Below are 22,632 nucleotides of genomic sequence, written 5' to 3' on the forward strand. Positions count from 1 at the left end.
AGCCTCACACTAAACTGTTCTGCCATACTAGAGTTTGTGGCATGATGGAAGGAAAAGATCAACTAAGCAGATATATTAATGAAGAGCAAACCATATTAATAGTAAAATATTTGCTATAGACTACATCGTAAGATACTGGTTACCACTAATCTATTCATGTCTTATACAGTAACAGTTAAATATGAATGGATTACTCCTTTCCCTTATACTAACTCTGTGTCAGTCTTATCTTAGAGCATTAAAAACAATTGAACTGCTATGATGGCGATTGTTACTACTAATATTATACTGGTTGTAGTGGTGAATAAACTATACCGAGCTGCCTGTGGGCATCTGTGAAATTTACCAACAGTTTATCGATACATTTTTACATGGGTAGCTACCATGGAAAGTTAACATATAATTTCTAATTCTACCAGTATATAGCTAATACAAATATTTGTGTACTCAAAGATAAGAAAGAGTTAATTTTAAGTGATATACAATATAAGTTTTAGTACATACAAAGCTGACTTACTTCTTGAGCATACCACAGAAGCATGTTCACAGTAGCCAAAGGCTAATCCGATAGTCCATTGTATCTGCACTGAGATAATCCATTTTCATTGCCATATATGGCAATTCACTCTATCTATCCAAATTGTCCCATTTGACAAATTAAACACACTAACAGCTACAAGACTGTTTTAAAACACCATCGTATGAAATTAACTCACAAAGAGCTGCAGAACCAGTTCCACTAAATCCCAGTTGTATACATACCACATTAGCACCTTCAAATCCCCAATCAATGTCACAGACTGCTCCCCAACTTCCATTATAAAATATCTCAACTCTACCATGCCACAGTGAAGTGTTGTTACTGCTAACTATAGCCTCACTGAGTATATCAGTAAGCCTTCACTAGCTAATAAACAGAAAGAATAAACATGCAATTGGGTATATGCATAATAATACAACAATGATATTTCAAAGACTATAGTTAATAGTAACAATATAATCATTACAAACTAATACAACTTACAGAAAATACTCAGCATTAGCAACTTACTTTCCAAGCAGAAGACTGCCAGGTCATGTGCATGATTAACACAATAGAACATGTCTCCCATGTGTATAAGTAACAGTCCAGGATATTGTCTTCAGTACCTTAAGTTGGATATTCAGATTGGTTGATCATTGGAAGCATTTCCAATGACAGTGTTTCAGTAGTGAACTTTGCATTAGGATATCAACTCTTTACATATCACTCTAGCATTAGCACAGGTTGGTGGTTCACTGTACTGTCCCCCATTCTCCTTTGTAATACACTTCTACCCTCCCTTCATTTGAGCTGTTAGTAATGTTGTTCACAAGACGAATATATAGAAGTGTCTATGACCAAACCAAATTTACTGTAATAGAACATTCAAACATTCGTGTAGTCTCGAGTGCCAGGTGATTTGTGTGGGAGTGGAATATATATGATCTAGTCACTGTTGCACACATTCTGTGACCACTGCTGGAATATTGGCAGAGCTAATCAGATTGCTTCGCAGTCTCTATGACTACCAATTATTCAAATTCTTAGTGCAATAAAGGACTGAATCTATGTAGATTACACACTGTTTTTATGAAAGTTTAACAATGCCATGGGGCTTAGGACACTGATCTTTGTTCCCCTAGTACAGAGCTCTTAAAAGCATTGGTAAAGGAACAAATATGACTTTTAATGGACTTGTGAAATGGCAGAATTGTCAAGGAAGATCTTCAGCAACGTTTCAAATACATCACCAAGACATTACCGGTACAATTTTTGCCTTAGTCTGCTCACAGAGGTGATTATTACATCATTCTTGGTGCAAAACAATACCGTGATGTCTTGCATTCCAATGTATTCACGGAAAGTGTGCTACAGTGACCAGACAGTTTATTTGCTACCCCCACACAAACCATCTGGCATGCGAGACTAACATTGTGTCTATTCAGTGGGAGACTGGGAGTGACCCATTTCAGGGAGAGCTACAGGCATACGTCAGTGGCACTTGGAAGCCCCAATTATACATGAACTCCGTTACTGCAAATAAGATTTATCGAAGTCTGCGATATAGGATGGCCGTTAGAACATTTGAATATAATGGTAGTGACACAGCATTTGATGCAATATACTGTGATGGAATATCTGATAATTGCAATTGTGCTTTCATATTGCACACACAGGTACAGCTGTGTAGATCCTCCAAAACCAAAGAACTTGTTTGCTCAAATGGTGAGATTATTTCTACACACATTAGCTATGGTAGTGGTGTGCTTTAAACTAATGAAACAATTCAATTCTTGTGCCATACCTGCATAGCTAAACATTCTAATATAACAGTCAGTGATGTACATGCAGGTGAATCAGTCCTTGAACATGGTGATACATATCAGAGCTGTAGGTACTAGTAAGTTGTGGAGGACAAAGGCCACAGTAAAAAAGTGGAGACTATGGTAAAAGCCTCCACTCTGCTGGACAGTACACTCTACATTCACAATATTCGTCTATCTACCACTCTTACTATTGGGCCATGCGAGGATTAACTTGACGTGTCTTTTTCACCCAACGACAATGCACGTACACAACTAAATTAGCTTTGCAACTGTATATGTATACTAGTACCTATTAGTCATTGTACATTGTTTTACTGGAGCTGTGATGTTTCAGCTCCCGTGCATATGAGAGCTGAAACTGGAGCTGTGATGTTTCAGCTCCCTTCCAGCTGTCGTGCTTATGAGGAACGGATTCGGGAGGTGGAGCATGGGAGTTTTACCCCCCTTGTTTTTTCCACTTCAGGTGGCATGGGAAGGGCTGCTACCACCACTTATAAACATCTTGCCCTCCTGCTGAGCGAGAAGTGGAATTCCCCATATTCTGTGGTGATGGGCTGGCTCCGTTGTAGTTTGGGGTTTTCCTTGCTCCGTTCTTCAGTTATGTGCATCAAGGGATCACGCTCAAGATCCAAGTGTCCGTGTGTGCCTCCAGCAGTTGATCTTGCTGTTGCTGAGGGGCACCTGCCTGCCCATTGAACCCTGGGCATGCTGTAGGTTCTAATTAATTTTTCAAATATTTTCTTAGCATTCTATAGAGATGTTGTTATTGTTATTGTTATTATCTACTTTACCAGTTAGGCACTGAAGGGTGTACACAGGAGGCAGAGCCTGTTCGAGGTGTTATGTGTGGGAGGAAGGGAGTGCCATTAGGGCCGGAGGAAAAAAATGTTTCAGCTCCCTGGGATACTATCAGCAACAAACCAATCAATCAATCCAGGGGCGGATCCAGGGGCGGATCAAGGGGGGGGGGGGGGGGCTTTGGGGGCTGAAGCCCCCCTCTTCATATTTAGGCTTTACTTGATCAATATGCTGAGTATTAGCTATAATGAAATTTTGTCTTAGCATAATTAAGGTAAATGCGGGTATTTCCGGACAGCGTACAATTCCGGACACTTTGGTACCTTTATCAAGCTAGCCGAGGAACCAAACAACGGATTGCCTTGAAATTTCTGCTGTGAATAGCTATTCTTATAGGGATTATAAAAATCGAAAAGTGTGTTCTAGTTGATTCATTCTTGGGTACTATACACGAAGTGTCCGGAATTGTGCGCTGTCCGGAAATACCCGCATTTACCTTATATGATCACTATTAATACAAATACTCATAAAACCACCTTATAAACATCTTTCCAAGGTATTATCAGTGGATTTATGCTAAAGTTTATGCAACAAGGACCCGGATCAGCATTGGAGGCGTACAAGATCGAGATACTCTAATAGAGCAGTCAGCTAACTACTCTAATAGAACATTCACTGGAAAAATGTAGTTGGTTCTGTTATGGAATTTTTCCAAATCTGCCTGCATAGCTACATACAATGAAGTGCATTGGTCTGCATGTTTAAAGGGCTTCATTCATCTACTTGTGTAGTTAATATGTATGGCAATACTTAATTCAGGTACACAATTACCATTGAAAATGCTCTCAAATTCAATCTTGTATTGTTCAAATTTCAAAATTTTCTACTTTCAACATTATTATTCTAACATGCACCTATTCTTGGTTGTCCGTACCTACCCAAACTTTTCCATTAGCAAAATGCTTCAGAGAGCCATACCTATAAATTCTAAAGGCAGTATATATATAAAATATCTACAGTACAGGCAGAAAATATTAGGGATTTTATGTGGAAATGTCTTCAAATTGCAGTATTTTAGCATCAATTTTTCAAAATTTTCCTGGGGGGGCATGCCCCCAGACCCCCCTAGTTCCAGCATGCTTCGCATGCTGGGAAGTGTGCTTCACACACCTCTACCCAAGAGATTAGTACCTTGACTTAGCCCCCCCCCCTTTTATAAATCCTAGATCCGCCCCTGCAATCAATCAATCAAATCAATAAGCACCTGCGCTAACAAGCACGTCGCGTGCTAAGTTGTTTTGATCGGCGTTTAATGGGGTGTCTATATCTATGATAAAATTAGTCTCGCGGCGCCCGACCTTTTGATTCAGCAAACTGCCGCCGTCAAAAGTCCCAGGGGGTGGGGCAAGTGTAGATGTCAAATCCCCAGTAAGTGTATGGGGACCCCCTGGTGGGGGTGGGGCTTGACATTGATAGGTGCATTACAAAAATAATAATTAGCTACAGCATGCAGAAAAGTTCAGTTTAGGTAGCTAATCTGATAGATCTCAGTCTAGAATTAATCCTGTACTAGCAGGAGATAGCAATGTCATTGCAAGCTCGATCATGTGCTCAGCCCGATCGATCCAAGCAGTAGTAATCACGTGACTCAGTACCAGTCACGTGACTCAGTACCAGTCACGTGACTCAGTCAGTACCAGTCACGTGGGCGCTGGCTACCTCCTGGGCTCGTGGCAAGATCAACTCATATAGTTATGTTCTTACAACAAACCTTGCAACAAACCATGCAGGGTTAAAGAGCTGATGGTACGTTAGTCAGAACAGAGTGTTCGAAACTTATTGCTTTTTGCACTGCAGGAATCCATTAGCGAACGTCGTCTGTTGCTCGAATATACTGCTGGGAGGGACTGCCTCCCAAATGGTGTTCGGCCTAAGGACATCTTATCACGGGTTGTCAATGACGCCAGAATTGGTTTTGTGAATAAGAGAGAATTCTGCAACAAGTTACTGACAAAGGCAGTGTTCCATGGTAACTATGACATAGTCGAACTGCTGCTGATTGAAGCAAAAGACATAGGTGTGTGTATAGTGTGCGTGCATATGTGTGAGTGTGTGTGTGTGTGTGTGTGTGTGTGTGTGTGTGTGTGTGTGTGTGTGTGTGTGTGTGTGTGTGTGTGTGTGTGTGTGTGTGTGTGTGTGTGTGTGTGTGTGTACATGTCTGCATTCGTGCATACATATGAAAGAGAAAGTGAGGGTGCACATGCAGTGGGTAACTGGCTATTAATTTCAGGTTTGATACTAGGTTATTGTTGCATGCTGGGCCCTTGAGCAAGAAACTTTGCTCATATTGCTCCACTATGCTTGGATATATGTATAATGGGGATCTAGTGTTAACTGGGGGCGTAAATATCGACTGCCTGTACCTCATCCAACAGATAGGTCTCTTAGGGTGTTACACTGTTACTAATGAGGTATGAAAGTCTTATTGGTCCTGTCCCCCCAATGGATAAGGACCATGAGTATAGGCAATCAAAAAGCTTTACATGTGGGTGTATGTGCACAATACACCTCACATGGAATCACTTGCCAAGCAAACGTGATTGCTTGTTTTCATTTGATATTGTGATTTGAGATTCAGACAGGAAGTCATTATTATTTTTCCATTTATACAATAGCTCGCATAGCTATTTTTTATGGTATTTGACTTACTTTTACCCATATTAAACTGCATACTGGTATAGACATGACTTTTCTCATGTATCTGTAACACAAGCACCGATCATATTTAAGATGATCATTAACACCACTGCAGCCATTTTTTGGCTGCCACCTTTGATTTCACAACTTTTTTTCACCTGGGGGCTGCACCCTTTTTTCACAGCTTGGAAACTTACCCAGCAATGGATATACCTGTGTATGCAATGTGGTAGTGTGGCTGCAAAGGAATTCACAATGGTTAGTACCTTTGTGCCTTGTGGAACTAATGAGCTTCTTACAGTTAAAATAAACATCCTTGTAAATAAATCGTGAGTAAAGAATGTAGTCCATTTAGATGATGAAGCGTGTTTGCAACAATTACTACTGCACTCTGTGAGAACTCCTTAAAAGTAGCCTGTTATATAGCAGCTATGTTAAGAGGAAAGAAAACAATACTTCAGAGGGGACCAGATACTTCAGCAAAAATTAGACTGGGGAACAAATATATTTTAGGTCCAAATATTTGTGAGAAGTATCCATTATTTAGTGTATAGCAAACTATTGAGGTAGTCATATTATTTTACTATTGTAGTGGATGTGAATCACAAGGCTGATGAGGATGATGTGGAGATGGCTGAGACCAACACAACATATGTGGGATGGGTATGGCATTCATGTTGTATGATATATAACTATGTTTAAGTTAAATATCACTATAGACACCACTTCATCTTGCAGCTAATATTGTTAATAGACAGATCACTGCTCAGGATAAAGTCACTCTCTGTATTGATATCATTATCCTCTTATGGAAGAATGGTGCTAATCCACTAACCTCCTGCAGAATAGAAGGCAGAGATGTTTCCCCAGCTGATATAAAATCTGACCGTTCTGTTGTTGCTCTTTTGCTTAGTAAGTAATTGCTCAGACATTCCTAAGTACGTACATACATTAACTTTTTTTACTTCATATAAGCAACAATGCTTGACTGAAGTTTGCAGTAAATCATAATTCTTATCATTGTCAAGTCTTCAGTTTGCTCAGTGACGAGTAACATTATGTTTCCAGTCTGCAGTTATCCATGTACATAAATTGATTGCCGAATGCCTTGGCATGTGAGGCTAGGACTCTGCTTCTATCTAACTCTATATATGTCAAGACACATGGTGGTGTGTTGTGTGGCCCAAGAAGCCGGCATACAACGCTGTTAGTATACGAAATGAAATGATTTTTGCTGTGGACACGCCTGCCAACTTCAGTACTCCACATTTCAAATTTCAGCAAAATCGCTTCAAGCATTCCCGAGATATGCGACTTCAAAAAATGGCTTAGTTTTCTGTCTTTTTTTTCCTTTCTTATTTTTCTTCCTCATTTTGCACACTTACAAAAACTGCCATAAAATGTGAATGCCATATCCGACTGCCTTGAAATTTGGCGCACAGAAGGGGAGTATAAAGGCACATCTTGGTACCAAGATTAGCTGAAATACGATAAACAGTGAAGAAGTTATTAGTAATTATTAACAAAAACAATGCCAATGTATTGTCACACTTACAGAGTAAACTGCTTATGGGAAGAAGCTGAAAATCTGTCCACCAGTAAACCACTGATTCTTGCCAAGCCAGGTCCTTCACAAGGCCGGAAACCATCATTTGAGCTCTCCACACCACCCAGAAAATACGTCTGTTAAAACTGGCCTCAAATAGTTTGAGTAATACTGAGGGTAAAGACTAGTGGTACGATAGTGTAGCTATCCACTGGTAGTGTTTGTTTGATTTATCCTGATGTGCAGTTTGGATCGGTTTTGTAAAATCTGGTCACATGTTGCTTCAGCCTTGCAGGTGGCTTTTATCATATTGCAGTACATACAATGCATGCATGCACTGAAGTTGCTGTGTTGGCTAAAAGGCACATCTTGGGCTGAAGCAACGTCGAATAGTAAAGAAATCCAGTTAGCAGCAGTAACGTAGTCAAGTTATGCTGGCTGAAGGCAGTAATTAGTCAATAAGTCAAGATAGTGGAAAATTTAGCTGAATAGGAAAGTTTTACAATTCAGCGTAAGCCTGTAGGAAGGGTTTGGGCTGCTCTGAACGCATTACGGAGCTTGGTTATGTCTAACCAATACTTCAAGCTGAGGCTGGTTCTTGTGGACGAGATAGCCAGATCTCCTACCCCTACTATCATATTGCTGTGCTGTATATGAATACATTGTGTGTGGGTGTGCATGTGTCATAAATATTTTTTGAAGTTGCTTTGTGTTTTGAAGGAATTTTAATGGAAGTGATGGCTGCCTCATTAGCTGCTGCTAATCTACTCAACCCGGTGGACGATGATCACATATTACTTCTGGGGTGGTTAGTATAATACTATGTTGCAGTTAAAAGTGTTCTAAAATTTAGAGAGCTGTATATGTGTTCCCATTATACAACATTAATTTTAGTAACTGCTTTCTGATAGTAAGATGGTATTACAGCATAGCTCAGTGGGAAAGTCCCTACTTTGGCACAATTATTTTGTTCAATGCCAAAGTAGGGACTTCCACTGAACTATGCTGTAATACCATCATTCATCTCTTGTTTCACTACTTTTTATTGCATAGATCCCTACTTCATTTTTAAATTAATAATACTAGCGAAGTAAAATAGGTACATAAACTGAGTAGTTACACTATCTTGTCAGTCTACTGTATAGCTACAGTACTGCCCAAAGGTAATGTTAGCAGTTGACACTTGTGTAGCCAATTTTTGACCCATGATTTCTTTGCTGTGTGTGTGTGCTAACTAATTCACCACATGTAGTCACGACACGCGAGCTCCCTCGGGTGGTTGCTCCAGTAACCGTGTGCCTTTGCACGTGATGTATTCCAGTCGTGTGTCATGTTGAGTCGTGGCCCGGATTGAGCACTCACGAGGGATTGTAACATTACCTCTGGGTGGTACTGTATATAGCTAGCTAGTTGCTGTCTAAGCCATACGTCTAATGCAATGTAAATAATAGTACACACTTTCTTGCCGAGTTGTGTGTATGCAGCCTTCAAAATATTTGCACTGATTGTTAATTTTTAGTTAAGATAACCTCAACCTCCCTGCAAAGGACACCTCCATATATAAAGATCAAGCAAGCATGATTCTCAATTGTCCTCCGTTATAAACCGTATACGGTACCACCCAAACACAATGCCACAAGTACTGATTACGCATGATTAAAAACTCACTCGAAAAAGAGGCATGGTAGACTGGAAGTATGAAGACCATGAATGAAACTGCTGCCATGCTCCTTCTTCGAGTGAGTTTTTAATCACACGTAATTAGTGCTTGTAACGTTGCATTTGGACGGTACCGTATATATATCAGCATCATGCCTATGTATAGATGTTACAATATTTTGATGTGTCATGGGCCTCTCTTCTGTTATATGTATCAAACAGATGACTCCATGGCATACTACATTTATAATTTGTTATATTATTATTGTAGGGCATGTAAATGTAAACATACTGAAGTTGCCATTCGTCTGATAGCAAGAGTTGATGATCCCAATTCTATACTGGTAAAGGAAACTTGTGTGCTATACTGGATGGGAAAGGAAACAGATCTGACAAATCTTGACATCCTTGATGCTCTGTACAGAAAATATCCCAACTTAACACAGCATGTTAATAGTCGAACTCCCAATAAAGATGATGATATCACCTATGGCTATACTCCCATTTCACTAGCCTGTAAAGTTAACAATGATAAATTCTTCCAGTGGGTTTTGAGGTGTTTCAACAACACACTAACAGTAATTGACCTGTATAACACTGGACTTACTGGAGAACTGCCACGAAGATTGTTTGAATTTGCAAACTTGAAAGTTCTAAATGTATCCAAGAACAAATTAGAAGGAATTAGTGAAGTCAATGATTGTGTGGCTTTTGAATGTAGAGAACTAGAAAAGGTTGTATTTTCTGATAACAAATTTACTTTCGTTACCCTAAAAGAATTTTTCTTACTCCCAAAATTAAAAGAGTTAAATTTCTCTGAAAATGCTATAGAGGCATTAAATTTGGATGGTATTGAAATACATCAAATCCCTATTGTGAAACTAAACCTGTCTGGTAATAGTATCAAAGATATTCCTCATCAGCTGTTTTGCTTGCCTCATTTGGAGGAGTTAAACTTGGATGACAACAAAATAGCAGAGTTACCAGAGAAGATGTGGATTTCTCCTCGTTTATATCAACTCAGTGTGAACAACAACCTCCTTACAGAGTTACCAGTCTCCACTGGTAAGGATAGCGTTGTTGATGATGATGAGCTTTTTCATAGTTTTGATAGTACCACTAGTACTTATGTAAGTGCAAAGAGCCAGAGCCATAATAGCCATTTTAGCCAATCTTATAGAGAGACAATGATGGCTCCCGGTGAAATGATTGAGATTGAAGAAGTTGATACAAGAGTGCAACAAGGACACGGTCTGCACTTAACAAAACTTCAGCTTAACAAAAACAAGCTTAAGGTAATTCCTCCAAATCTTTCCTGCTTGGCGCCACACCTACAAATACTATTGGTAGCTGATAATAAACTGAATGTTACACCGTGTATCAGAAATCTTCCTCAGTTGCTTAAGAGACTAGATCTCAGTAGGAACGAATTGACCAAGTTTTTAGAGAAAACATCTGCACATAATGAAACCCATTTTCCCAAAATTTGTCCAATCTCAGGACATGAAAATTGTATCCATTCCTCCCATAATAAACTCGCCAATTTAGAATATCTTAACATGAGCCACAACAATATTGATAATGATGTCAATACAAGACATGATGTGTTTTTGTATTATGAACTGTTGCAGCTGGACTTGAGCAATAATCAGCTGAAGAAATTTCCTGACTTTGCTCTCCACCAGTCATCTTTGTTAACATTAGATATCAGTAATAATCCTGGCATAACTGTAATTCCATGCGAGTTGTCAAAGTTGGAGTATCTATGTTCTTTTAAGTGTGATGGCATTTCTGATCCTGTTGTAAGAGTTTTAAACACATTGAAAATTGCTGAAAAGTTAGCTTACCTTCGTTCAAGAATGATAAGGTATATATGGAGTATTTGCATATGTGTGTGTATGTACGTGTGCATGTGTGTATATGTGTGTGTTTCCACATCTTGCATAGTGGGTGAATGTCTAGGTGGGACTTTGGGTACCCACACCTTCACCTGTGAGACATGGCACAACCTCCTGCTGGTTACCAATCCTACCTTAGGAGGATTAGCATGTGCTGACTCATAGTACCTGAGTAGTGCACCAGTACTGGTTCACTAGGTAGGTGTGACTTTGCTAGTGTGTGTGTGTCTGTCTGTCTGTCTGTCTGTCTGTCTGTCAACATAGCCAAGTGGCTAGAGCATTGGCCTAGTAATCAAGAGGTTCCAGGTTCAATTCCCGGTTACGCCCACTTACTATTGTTCTTGTTTCCTTGAGCAAGAAACTTTACTCACCTTGCTCCAGTCTACCCAGCTGGGGACCTGTATCTGGTGTTCCATTGGTAGATTTAAAAATTATTAATTTAAAAATGAAGTAGGGTTCCTTGGATATATATATATATATATATGATGGTAGCTATTACAAAGTAGCTATGTGGGAAATGTCTGCTTTGGCATTGAACAGATGGTAGCTAGTAACATGTCGATTTTCCCACATAGCTATGTTGTATAATAGCTACCATCATTCGTATATTTTGTTTCACTCTGGAACCCTACTTCATTTTAAAATTAATTGTACTAGTTTATTACCTTTTTTGCTATATATATAGCATAACCATAAATATTATGTTCTCTTTACCGAGAATATAATTATACACATGTGACTTGACTGCTTTATTAGAGTATTTCGATCTCCCTGATGAGTTATGCAACATATTAAGGGACGTGGTTTGCCGTGTCTAGTTATCTACAGCAAAACCACAACTTATTGCAGCTAGATCATTAACGAGCATGCTCCGATTGTTAAAAGCAGAACAGTGTATTCTGATCATAGTCAGTCCATGCAATCATTTACAAGTGCAGCTGCACGTATCTACATATTGCACTTACAGTTGCTAAAGTATTTGTTGCATCTAAATGTGCTTTTCTAAGGATGAGGAAAATCAATGCCTTAGTCTGGTTTCCTTGCATGAAGAAGAACACGAACATGTAATTGAAGATTAAAGGAAGACAAAACGCAGAAGACAGACACTGGTCAGAACCAGAAATGGCACATGCCACTAGTGAGTTTATTATTGTGATGCTATATGGTGAGCATGTGTTGCTTTGTTTGGCCTCTAGCCTTGTAACTGTGGTCAAGCAGATAGGCAGCCATGTAAACAGGCAGACCAAAATTCCGGTTTTGGCAATTTAAAAAAAACAACTAAATCTGTAAACACTCTCTTATTGATATATGAAATTAGATGCACCAGACTATTCAGTAAAAGTGATTTTCGTCACATGTGATGTTTCTATAATGTTTATATATGATAAAAATTAAGCAAGTTGAGCAACTGACAACAGTAATGAGAAGTGCCTCTGCAACCAATCCAGTCACTATGGAAAAAACATGGATGGCTACTATTTTTTAACATGACATAGGGAAGCCATTATGCACTACTACCAAATTGATACCTGTGTATTGTATCTATTGTGGTATATATGCCAAAAGGCACCTGTCAGACCGAACTGACATCTGACAGTGACTGTCATTAAGTTACAGTGGTCTAAAAACATCAGTTAGCTGGTCAGTTTAGTCAGTCTGTCAACAGAAAATCCCACTGAATAAAAATAATTAAATTTTTTAGGAACCTATTGGAAAGCATTTCGGTTTGTAACAGGTTGAACACAGGTGAAGCGTAGTGGCCACTTCACTTTCAGTAATTGATATTTGGAGCATATACTAATTTAGATGCAAAATCATTTTTATGAAAATGTTGTATGTGTGGGTTTACCTGACATAATTATGTTACAAAAAAAAGTGAATTAGCACATACAAATAAGGATAATTCAGTCATAGCTGTAGGCTGAATGGTACATTTTCATAACGAAAAAATAGAACATTAGGAATTACGGAATGGGGGGTTGCGCATTTATTAGACAGTTTTTATTGCGGTGTTGGAGTGCTATTATTTGTCACGGAGTGATTTAAAGCGATGGAGCTACGAGAGGAGGACATTCCTGGTGCTTCATTGCGTGGTCGGGAACCTAACGAATTGAAAATCCCAGAATTGAAGCGTTGGTTGGCGTGTAGAGGTGCTCCATTGAAAGGCAAGAAGGCGGATTTAGTAGCCAGGTTTGTAATCTATTATACCTACCTTATTACGAAGTAGTTAGCAATTGATTACCTTGTTGTCTACCTTGTTATGAAGTAGTGTGCGATCGTTTTTCATGTTGGTACTTAATTCTGCAGTCAAACAATATATGTTGTGTATATTTGTGTGTGGGTCCATATATAGTTGTCAATATATTTTATAGGGTGAAAGCATACATACAGTATGGTTGGGCAGACACCCTAGTGGATCCGGACAATGTTTCTGCTACTAGTGATGAAAGCTATGGAGCACCAGATACCAGTGATTGGGTCGACATCAAACAATTTTATACTTCACCAGACACTGTTCCCAATTTTACCAATGCACAGATCGTCAGTTACTTTGTAACACGGCAAGTTTGTGATACATGCCTTTGTGGTGATTTTAAGGCTATCAACAAATCAGCTATGAATCTTTTCCATTGTGGCCACCTTCAGCAAGTGGAAGTATTCAACACCCATGATACATTGTGGCTGCGAGCATACTGTCTTCCAGAGATGAAGAAAGATATAACCTATAAGGTTGAATTGTCTATTTTGAATGGGAAATGGGAAATTTCTGGTACTATATGTAGATGTCCAGCTGGGAAAGGACCTGCTGCTACATGTAAACATATTGGTGCCCTTTGTTATTTGTTTCAAAGCTTCTGTGAAAATGGGACAATGCCAGAATTTTTTACATGTACTCAACGTCTACAAGAATGGAGTCAATCAAGAGCAAGGAAGCTAGATGCTAGGCCAGTAACTGATCTGAAGGAGCACAAAATTAAAATAAATGCAGTCAATTTAAATCGGCGAGAGAGCTCTCGTACTCCTTCTACTTTTGATCCAAGACCTCTGCATTTACGTTCTGCCAGTACCAAAGCCCTTGATATCCTTAGAGCAGATTTGCTCAGTTTCAACCAGCCTTCAGCATTTAATAGTATACTTGTTCCTTGCCCCGAGAGAGCTCTACGTGATCATTCCTATAGCAGAAAGCCAGAGGGAGACACTCCTGATTCTGCAACAGAAGCTGCACAGCAACCTCCTACACCAGCAATTTGCCTTCTCAGTGCCAGTGAAATGAGAGAGAGATGTGTCGTTGTGAAAGAAGGGCTGCAAGTTAGCAGTAGTGTAAGACAGCAGATTGAAGAGGCTACCCGTTTGCAGTCACAATGCTATCTATGGTATGAAGTAAGACAGAAAAGAATTACAGGATATAAGTGTGGACAGATTTTGAGGCAGAAGACAAGAACCCCTGCACTACTGAAGTCAGTGTTGTACAGTAAGCCACTTATTCCCCTTCCTGTACCAATAAAATGGGGACAAGAACATGAAGCTGTGGCACGTGAAGCATACGTAAAAACTATGCAACTAAGTGGCCATACCACAATAGCAGTAAAGCTGGCAGGTTTTATTATTCACCCACGAGAGGGATGGTTTGGTTCATCTCCAGATGGAGTTGTTATTGACAGTGTAGACAGTACTTACAAGGGACTCCTTGAAGTCAAATGCCCGTATACGAAGAGGGATGTATCTCCAACAGAAGCATGCAAAGATCCTAACTTCTACTGTTACATAGCTGATGATGGGAAATTTACTTTGAAAAGGTGTCACCAGTATTATGATCAAGTTCAGCTACAGCTGTATGTATCATCCGACTTGTGTGAATGGTGTGACTTTTGCGTCTATACCACCAAGGGGTTAATGATCGAACGTATATATTCTGACAGTGAATGGGTTAACAGAGCAATCCCACAATTAAATGATTACTTTGAGTGTGAAATGTTACCGGAAATAGTGTATCCATTGTACAAACCTTCATATTACTTATAAAAATGATGCTACAAAAATACTATTCACAAAGTGGGGGCCAGAAGTTACTTAATACAGAGCATACAAAAAAAATTTGGTCAGCTAGATCAGTCAAATGGGATGGTATATCTTTGTCAAATATATGATAGTTCTTGATACGTTCCATAGCTCTTTCGACGTGAATTCGAACTGAGGCAATACGACGTGTCTCAATCATCTCCTTTTCTGACAACTGGGATTTACCTTTAAGGAATGGAGGAATATTCAGTTTTACTCCTAGTGGTATCAAATCAGTCTCAATATCAAACCCCCTATCCGCCATAACAGAATCACCTTTCTCAAGCAATGCCAGTATTCCACTTCGTCTTGTGAGTTCCTTGTCTGAAATAGAACCCGAGTAAAGGCTAGAAACAAATGTTATGGCTCCAGAAGGGGAAATTCCCACTAGAGCTTTAAATGTGTTGCTGTTTTTGTAATTTGAAAAAGTCATTTGCTGCAGATCTGGTAATGACGGCTTTTCAATATACACTTCAGTTGCATCAATGATGACTCGTGTTGTTGGGTACAGGTCTTGGAAGTACTTTGGCATGTTTGCTACAACAACATCTTTTGGTGGCCACAGTGGAATCTCCTTCAGTTTTAAATAAAGAAAGTTGATCCAAGTAGTAAATATTCTTGATATAGTAGCACAGGATAACCCTACTCGATCAGCAAGGTCCTGCTCTAGCAAACCCAGTCGGAGTCGTACCAGAACCAGAAAAAACTCATCAATTGGAGCCAAGCTTCTTGGACGACCCTTCTTTTTCACTCCACTTGCAGTGTCATCTACCTTGGAGTTCCAGTATATTAGTTCATTGACTGCTGGGCCAAGGAACTTGAAGCATGACATCAGAGCTGCACGGCTTGGGTACCCAGTTTAAAATGACACTTTCTTATCTGTGTATGCAATGTTATCAAGGTTAAATTTTAATGATTTATTTTCCTTTTCTAACTCTGTTATCTTCTGTTTCATTGCTTCAATCTGTTCCTCCATTTGCTTAATATCAACCATGGTAAGCTGCTCAGTACTACATTCTTCATCACTTACAATCTCTTCATCACTACTTGATTCACTCTCGAGCTCCTTGCTGGTTCCATCATCTTCAGGTGGAGTCTCACACCGCTTTCTTGGGGATTTTCGCTTAACTGGCACAGTTTTTGACGTAGGAAGTATCGGGAGATTAAGTGTTGGGAATTCATCCTTTCGTAGCCGTCGTCCTACCGAGTTCACGAAGTGGTCACTACAAACCCTGGTGTTTCTGTTGAGTGGTAGGTTTTTCCGACCTATCTTGTGTATCCATACCTTCATCAACTTCTTTCTTTTCAATGGGAGTCGGTGATACGACAAACCAGGCTTCTTCACGGAATCGTTACTGCAGCCTGGAACACAACAAGAATGAACCATTGTAAAAATTATTTCTAATACACGCGCAACCCCCCGTTCCGTAATTCCTAATGTTCTATTTTTTCGTTATGAAAATGTGCCATTAGGGATTAAATGTCCAGTTTTCTACTATTACATATGTGACCAGATCTGCAAGAACTTGGCATAATGGTACAAGCCTAAATTTACAGTATAAACCATTGATTGCAATGGGTAAAATATTTGCGTAATTAAAATTCCATAAAAAAATTTAAAGCACGTGTTTCTTTGTGAAGAAAGGATCTAACAGTAAAAACCTAGACATCATCTTATTCATCTATACTCGAGAGGAATTCAAAATTTTTTTTCGTTGCAGTAGACTACAGGATATGTGAGTCATGGGCATTTGTTTACATCACATCGATGCAGTCGTATGTGATCAATTTTTCCTCACTGATTTTGTCTCTGTATTAGGGCTGAAACGGATAGTAGTTTTTACTATCCGGATATCCTGAACAAAATCTTTCCAGATATCCTACGGATAGTGACATCATCACTTGCTATAAAAGCATTGTATATTTTGTTGTGAACATGTTCGTTTTACTAGTACTTTAGAATAAAACATAACACTTAAATGATGATTAAGTAAGTTTGTAATAATGTTTAACTGGATCAAGGAAACATTAACATAAAATTGCTTCAAATTATTAGAAATTATCCTGATGGCATCAAATCACTATCCGGATAGTAAATTATTATCCGGATATCCGGATAATACGGATATCTGTTTCAGCCCTACTCTGTATGCAGCAAAAATAGTTGATAAAAGGAAAACTTACCTAGCAATGGACTCCCCTATTCATGACAAACACGATGGTGTAAGTTGCAACTCTGTACTGAATTTCGTTTGTAAGTTACAATCGTTTTTCGGTAAGCGCATGTAATTTGCTTTCCCAATACTTGCTGTACAAATCCATCTTTCAGTTGTTGCTTCTTTGTAAGGCTGTAACTCCAAAGTTATTGGCTCCTATAAGTACCATATCAGGATTAAATAACAGTTTACCAAAGATTGTTATACCAAACAATGCAGTGACGTGATCCATGGCCTTAGAAAGCTTGCAGTATAGGCAACTAACTGTGTGAGGAGCCATATTATAGTCTTAGGAGTACACTGTAGCATGCAAAGCATGTCTTCTGGGGCATGCTCCTCCAGAGAAAATTTGAAACTTTGAGTTCCTGAGATTAAATTTGGAAGCAGTCTTGACTGAAATCTTTGAGTCTTGACAATGCTGGGATTTAGTTTTCTCTACATGTTGATACAATAATTATAATTATGTAAACAATTTTTTTTTTTGTGGCTGAACAAAACTGTGAAGAATGTGTACTGTAATTCATGTGTTTAATATGATTGAAGTCATCATCTTCAAACACATTAATATTAACTGTAACTAAGTTGCTATGTAACTGCATGACCGTGCATGGTGGGTGGCTAGTTTGCAGTATTTTCTCATTTCAGTAATGCAAATACATGCCCCAGCAAGGTGGGGGTGGCTAGCCATCCCATCCCCACCCCCAGATCAGTCCCTGTTTTATTTCTGTGTTCCCTAAAATTCTTGATATTCCTTTCAATGATTAATAACTAATTGTATACCCATAGCTGGCTGAAGGCTAACTTTAGGCATGTGCCTGGTTTTCTGCAACTGTTTTCAAAAAGTTTATGTATGTGTATACTTCTTTGTTTGTTCACACCCAGATTTGTGCAGCAAAGATTTTAATAATAGCCAATGTGAGCACTCCAGATCTTGTGCTGGACTTACAGATAAGCTTGTATATACTTCATGCCAGTTTGAAATACAAATGAAACTGGTTTCTAGGCTATATGAGTGTTGTAGTGACCAGCATGGGTCTTGTAGGATACCAGAAATAACATATCCCTTCACACCAAACGCCCCTCTCTTATATATGAACACAGACACACAACTTTGCCGAGAGAAATCCTGTAAAGACATATATATATCAAGACACACGTGTTGTGTGGCCCAAGAAGCTGGCACGCAACATCATGAGTGTATTGACAGGAAGAAAACGTGATTTTCATGTATTCATAGCTCTGTGGTGCCTTATAAAACAAGACGATTTTTGCTGTGGAAATGCCCTCCACTGTCAGTAGTCCACACTCCAAATTTGAGTAAAATCACTTCAAGCATTCCTGAGATATGAGACTTCAAAAATTGGCTTAGTTTCTTCTTTTTTTTTTTTTTTCTTTCCGTACATTTACAGAAACTGCCATGAAATGTGAACACCATATCCAATTGCCTTGAAATGTGTCACACAGAAGGGGGATATAAAGGCACATCTTAGTATCAAGTTTGGCTGGAATATGATAAACAGTTATTAGTGATTATTCATGAAGAATATCACCGATATGTTGTCACGCCTACAGCTAGGGTAAACTGCTTACGGGAAGAAGCTGAAAATTAGTACATGAATAGGTTAACTATTGAGCCTCAAACCTTTTGTGGTTTGAAAGAAATCAAGCTAAAACCATGAAGACACGGTGATAAAACCAACAAGGTGTAACAATTACACAATCAAGATTTGCTAATAAAAACAATTTTTGCTACATCTACCAGGCAAACTGCTCAGGAAAATGATTTGAAAATTGGTATATAGATACATTAGTCATCTTAGAAAGATCCTTTAATGGTTTAGGAGAATCAGATGTAAAGTCACAGTGAAATCCAACTCAGTGTATATAGCAAGTGCGAGATCGAGATACTCTAATAGAACAGTCAGCTAATAAGTAAATCACTCTATTAAAGCATTCAACTATGTCTTGAACTCTGTTATAAGCCACCCTGTATACAGTTAGCTGATGTAGTCTTTAATCATAAATTATAAATCATTATTTACAAAAAGATACTGTACAGAGATCAGCTGGAAACAATCACTCTGTAGAGAGTTCATCTAGAATCAACTCACCCTGTAGAGAATTCAGCTACATTAAAGTCTCCCTGTAGAGAGCTCAGCTCAGTGCTCGAAATAACATAGAGAGATCAGCTAGAAATACATCACCCTGTAGAGAGATCAGCTAGAATCTAGAGTGTTCAGCTAAAAACAAATCACCCTGTAGAGAGATCAGTCACACTGCAGAGAGATTAGCTAGAGAAACAACTCGCCCTATAGAGATTTCAACTGTTTCCAAGTCACACTGCAGAGACATCAAGTCAGAGTTTAAACTATACATTTCAAGTCACCCTGTAGAGAGTTCAACTACAATTTAAGTCAGCTCAGCTAGAAAAATCACCCTGTAGAGAGATCATGCAGCTAGAAACAAGTCTCCCTGAAAAGAGATCAACTAGAAACAAGTCACCCTGTAGAGAGATCAGCTAGAAACAAATTACTCTGCAAAGAAATCAAGTCACTCTGTAGAGAGAAACATTTCAAGTCACTCTGTAAAGATTAACAAGTCACCCTGTATAGAGAGATCAAAGTCATTCTGTAGAGAGTTCACCTATACATTTCAAGTCACCCTGTAGAGACAACAGCTAGAAATAAGTCACCCTGTAGAGAGTTCGGCTAGAAACAAGTCACTCTGTAGAGGGTTCATCTAAAAAAAAATTCTGTAGAGAGATCAGCTATATAGAAACGTGTCATCCGTAAAGAATTCAGCTAGAAAAAATCACCCTGTAGAGAGTTCACCTGCAAGAAAACTATCCTGTAGAAAGTTCAGCTATGTTACAATCTTTCTGTAGAGAGTTTAGTTAGGTTACAAGTCACTCTGTGGAGAGTTCAACTACAAACCATATTCACCATGTAGTCTAAGAATACAGCTATACTGTGTGTTAAAAGAGATTTATACACATTTCCCTGTAGAGTATTTAGCCACAAACAATTCAACCTGTATAGCTATGGTGAGTTACACTGCAATTTGATAACGTTGTTATGATCAATCAACACAATTGTAAATTACTAAATAATATTGTTTAAATGTACACAAAATCTTCTCCCTCACAATCCTCATTCTTGTAGTAAAGAAAAAGACGAGTTAAAAGAAATACCCAAAACTGGCTAAAGGCTGGCTTTTGGTATGAAATTACAAAAAGAAGTGATATCTGCAATAAAAAACAGACAAGCTGTAAAAAAAGGTGCGGCCTCCAAGAATCCAGGGTGAAAAAAAATGTAAGATCCAAGGTGGTGGCCAAGAAATGGCTGTACATGATGGTAGGTTATGGCAAAAACTTTAATAATGACAATTCAGGTGAATTTGGTGCCAAATCCTAGGAGGAGGCAACACAAATTCACCTGAATTCTCGGTATTAAAATTTTTACCGTTAACCTACCATCACAGCCACCTCTTGGCCGCCACCTTGGATTTCAAATCTTTTTCACCTGGTTTTTTTTGGAGGCTGCACTCTTTTTTACAGTTAGGCTGTTTATTATTTTTATTGATGATATTCTATATACTACACACTTTCTCAATGTAGGGTTGAGAGAAACAACTCAGTAAAGTTGATGATAGTGGGTATGCATGGTAAAGGGAAAACCACTCTTTTGGACCATCTTAGAGCAGATGGGAATTTTCAGGATTCGCTTTTCTCTAATCTACGTAAAATTCCTACAGAGAATACAAGCGACAGTGTTGATGTCAAGATAGGCAAATGGAGTTATTGCAAGTACAGGAATAACCCAACAGATCAGTATCCTGAGATTCAATTCTACACATGGGACTGTGCTGGAGAGGTATATTAATGTAATAACTTGTTCTACTATTGTAATATTACTACACAGGAAGAGTACTACTCCACTCATCAATGGTTCCTTCACTCTCGTACTCTTTACCTTGTGGTGTGGAACATGTCAGATGGTGACAATGGAGTGTATGGCCTTCTACCATGGCTGCAAGGGATACATGTGAGCTGTAATAAATGTTTACCTTATACAGATATATTATGATTGTAGGCTAAATCTCCAAACTCAAGGGTGATCATAGTTGGTACTCATTTGGATTGGATATCACAATCTGACCGTGAAACATCGATTAGAAGATATGAGCAGTTTATTCGTCAGTGTTTTACAAATGAACAATGTCCTGAGCTGCCAAACTATTGGCCTAAGATTGCTAGCATACACTTTGTTGGGTTACTACAGCAAAAATATTTGGATTTAAACATTAGGGAGCTGAGAGATGACATCTATGTTACAGCTCTTAACCTTGCTTTTCCATATGGTAGGTGTGTGCTGTGTTGTATCATCTTAACTTAGCTTGTAGCAACTCTGTATCATAGTTGTCACATGACATTTTATATCCAAAGGTTCAGTGTCTATATTATAAGGCAGCTATCAAGACTGACGGTAATTAATTGCAAGGCTACACAATGCTAACAATAAAAACATGATTGGGTAATTTGCATTTGAAATTATGTAATCTCATTAAAAAATAAAAATAAAAAATCTGCATGGCAAAATCTCAGCCTTACTGCCTCTGCGCTAGGGATAAATAGAATGTTGTTCATTCCTTTTTCAGTTTCCACACAGTAGAGTGGGAACCCACTTTGTTTCAGAGCTGTCAACTTTGCTTAACAACTATCGCATCTGCAATGAAAACAATTGCTCTAAAGTTGCTATGTTCATGCATCTAAGCCTTGGGTCATTCCATGTCAAATCAACAAGGAATTTAGGGTCACCTCTCGGATTTTGACGAAACTTGGTATGTTTGTAGTACCTGTGGTGCTTATCACTCATGCAAATTTTTAGCTTCATATATTCCATAGTTTCTGATTTATGACCACAAATATTTTGAATATTTCATGAAAATTTGGTCCATCTCTAGTTATAAAATCAACTGCAACTTTGTACTGTGTAAATATTTTTACACACAATTTTCACTGATGGAAGACTGTTGATTGACCTTTCCAGTGATCCCTAAATTATGGGATATCTACTTAATTATGGTTCAAAAGTACTTCATTGAAAACTTTAATCCTTTATATTTTGAAAAATGCTGCTTGAAATTTTTCAAATTCTTTTGTGAATAATGATTGGGTCATAGTCTATGTTTGATAAAATTGTTGTGGTGGGACCACAATGGGTTCAAGAGATATAGTGAATTATGTTGTGGTATGCGGTGGAATTTGCAGTCTATTATTACTGTACTGGAGTGTACACCTCCAATAACCACTCGCATGCCAAGTTTGTCTTACAGAGTGAAAGTGTCTAGGTACATTGCAACCTGTATTAGTGACCACCTGTATAAAAAGACCATCTACACTGTATAAGCT

General features: G+C 38.6%; 2 protein-coding genes and 1 long non-coding RNA gene across 4 annotated transcripts; 2 read left to right on the forward strand and 1 right to left on the reverse strand.

Moving 5' to 3' along the window:
- Positions 1-336: 336 nt before the first annotated feature.
- On the reverse strand, positions 337-2,688 carry LOC136266112 (uncharacterized). The gene is made up of 3 exons (XR_010705919.1): positions 2,639-2,688; positions 1,052-1,374; positions 337-907 (listed from the first exon to the last, which is right to left on the reverse strand). It is a non-coding gene; the product is annotated as an uncharacterized lncRNA (long non-coding RNA).
- Positions 2,689-4,837: 2,149 nt separating this feature from the next.
- Positions 4,838-21,621, forward strand: LOC136266111 (leucine-rich repeat serine/threonine-protein kinase 1-like). 2 transcript variants are annotated; one of them, XM_066061071.1, is made up of 9 exons: positions 4,838-4,953; positions 5,005-5,224; positions 6,437-6,507; positions 6,564-6,756; positions 8,111-8,198; positions 9,321-10,916; positions 20,839-21,094; positions 21,143-21,265; positions 21,314-21,621. In XM_066061071.1, exons 1-9 carry the CDS (start codon positions 4,951-4,953, stop codon positions 21,614-21,616), a joined length of 2,853 nt encoding a protein of 950 aa, XP_065917143.1. In that variant the 5' UTR covers positions 4,838-4,950; the 3' UTR covers positions 21,617-21,621. The 2 variants fall into 2 exon arrangements, with proteins under 2 accessions (XP_065917143.1, XP_065917144.1); XM_066061072.1 differs by having other exon boundaries at positions 21,334-21,512.
- LOC136266472 (uncharacterized) lies at positions 12,998-16,443 on the forward strand. Its single transcript, XM_066061487.1, has 2 exons — positions 12,998-13,137; positions 13,320-16,443. The coding sequence occupies exons 1-2, from the start codon at positions 12,998-13,000 to the stop codon at positions 14,968-14,970; spliced, it is 1,791 nt and encodes a 596-aa protein (XP_065917559.1). The 3' UTR covers positions 14,971-16,443.
- Positions 21,622-22,632: the final 1,011 nt, after the last annotated feature.

Source organism: Dysidea avara, chromosome 9, assembly GCF_963678975.1.
Source record: "Dysidea avara chromosome 9, odDysAvar1.4, whole genome shotgun sequence".
Classification (NCBI taxonomy): Eukaryota; Metazoa; Porifera; class Demospongiae; order Dictyoceratida; family Dysideidae; genus Dysidea; species Dysidea avara.

Coding starts and splice junctions, on each gene's coding strand:
- LOC136266111 (XM_066061071.1), top strand. Junction 6,508..6,563: donor ACACAACATATGTGGGATGG/GTATGGCATTCA, acceptor ATATCACTATAG/ACACCACTTCATCTTGCAGC. Junction 6,757..8,110: donor TGTTGTTGCTCTTTTGCTTA/GTAAGTAATTGC, acceptor TGTGTTTTGAAG/GAATTTTAATGGAAGTGATG.
- LOC136266472 (XM_066061487.1), top strand. CDS start 12,998: ATGGAGCTACGAGAGGAGGACATTCCTGGTGCTTCATTGCGTGGTCGG. Junction 13,138..13,319: donor AAGGCGGATTTAGTAGCCAG/GTTTGTAATCTA, acceptor TATATTTTATAG/GGTGAAAGCATACATACAGT.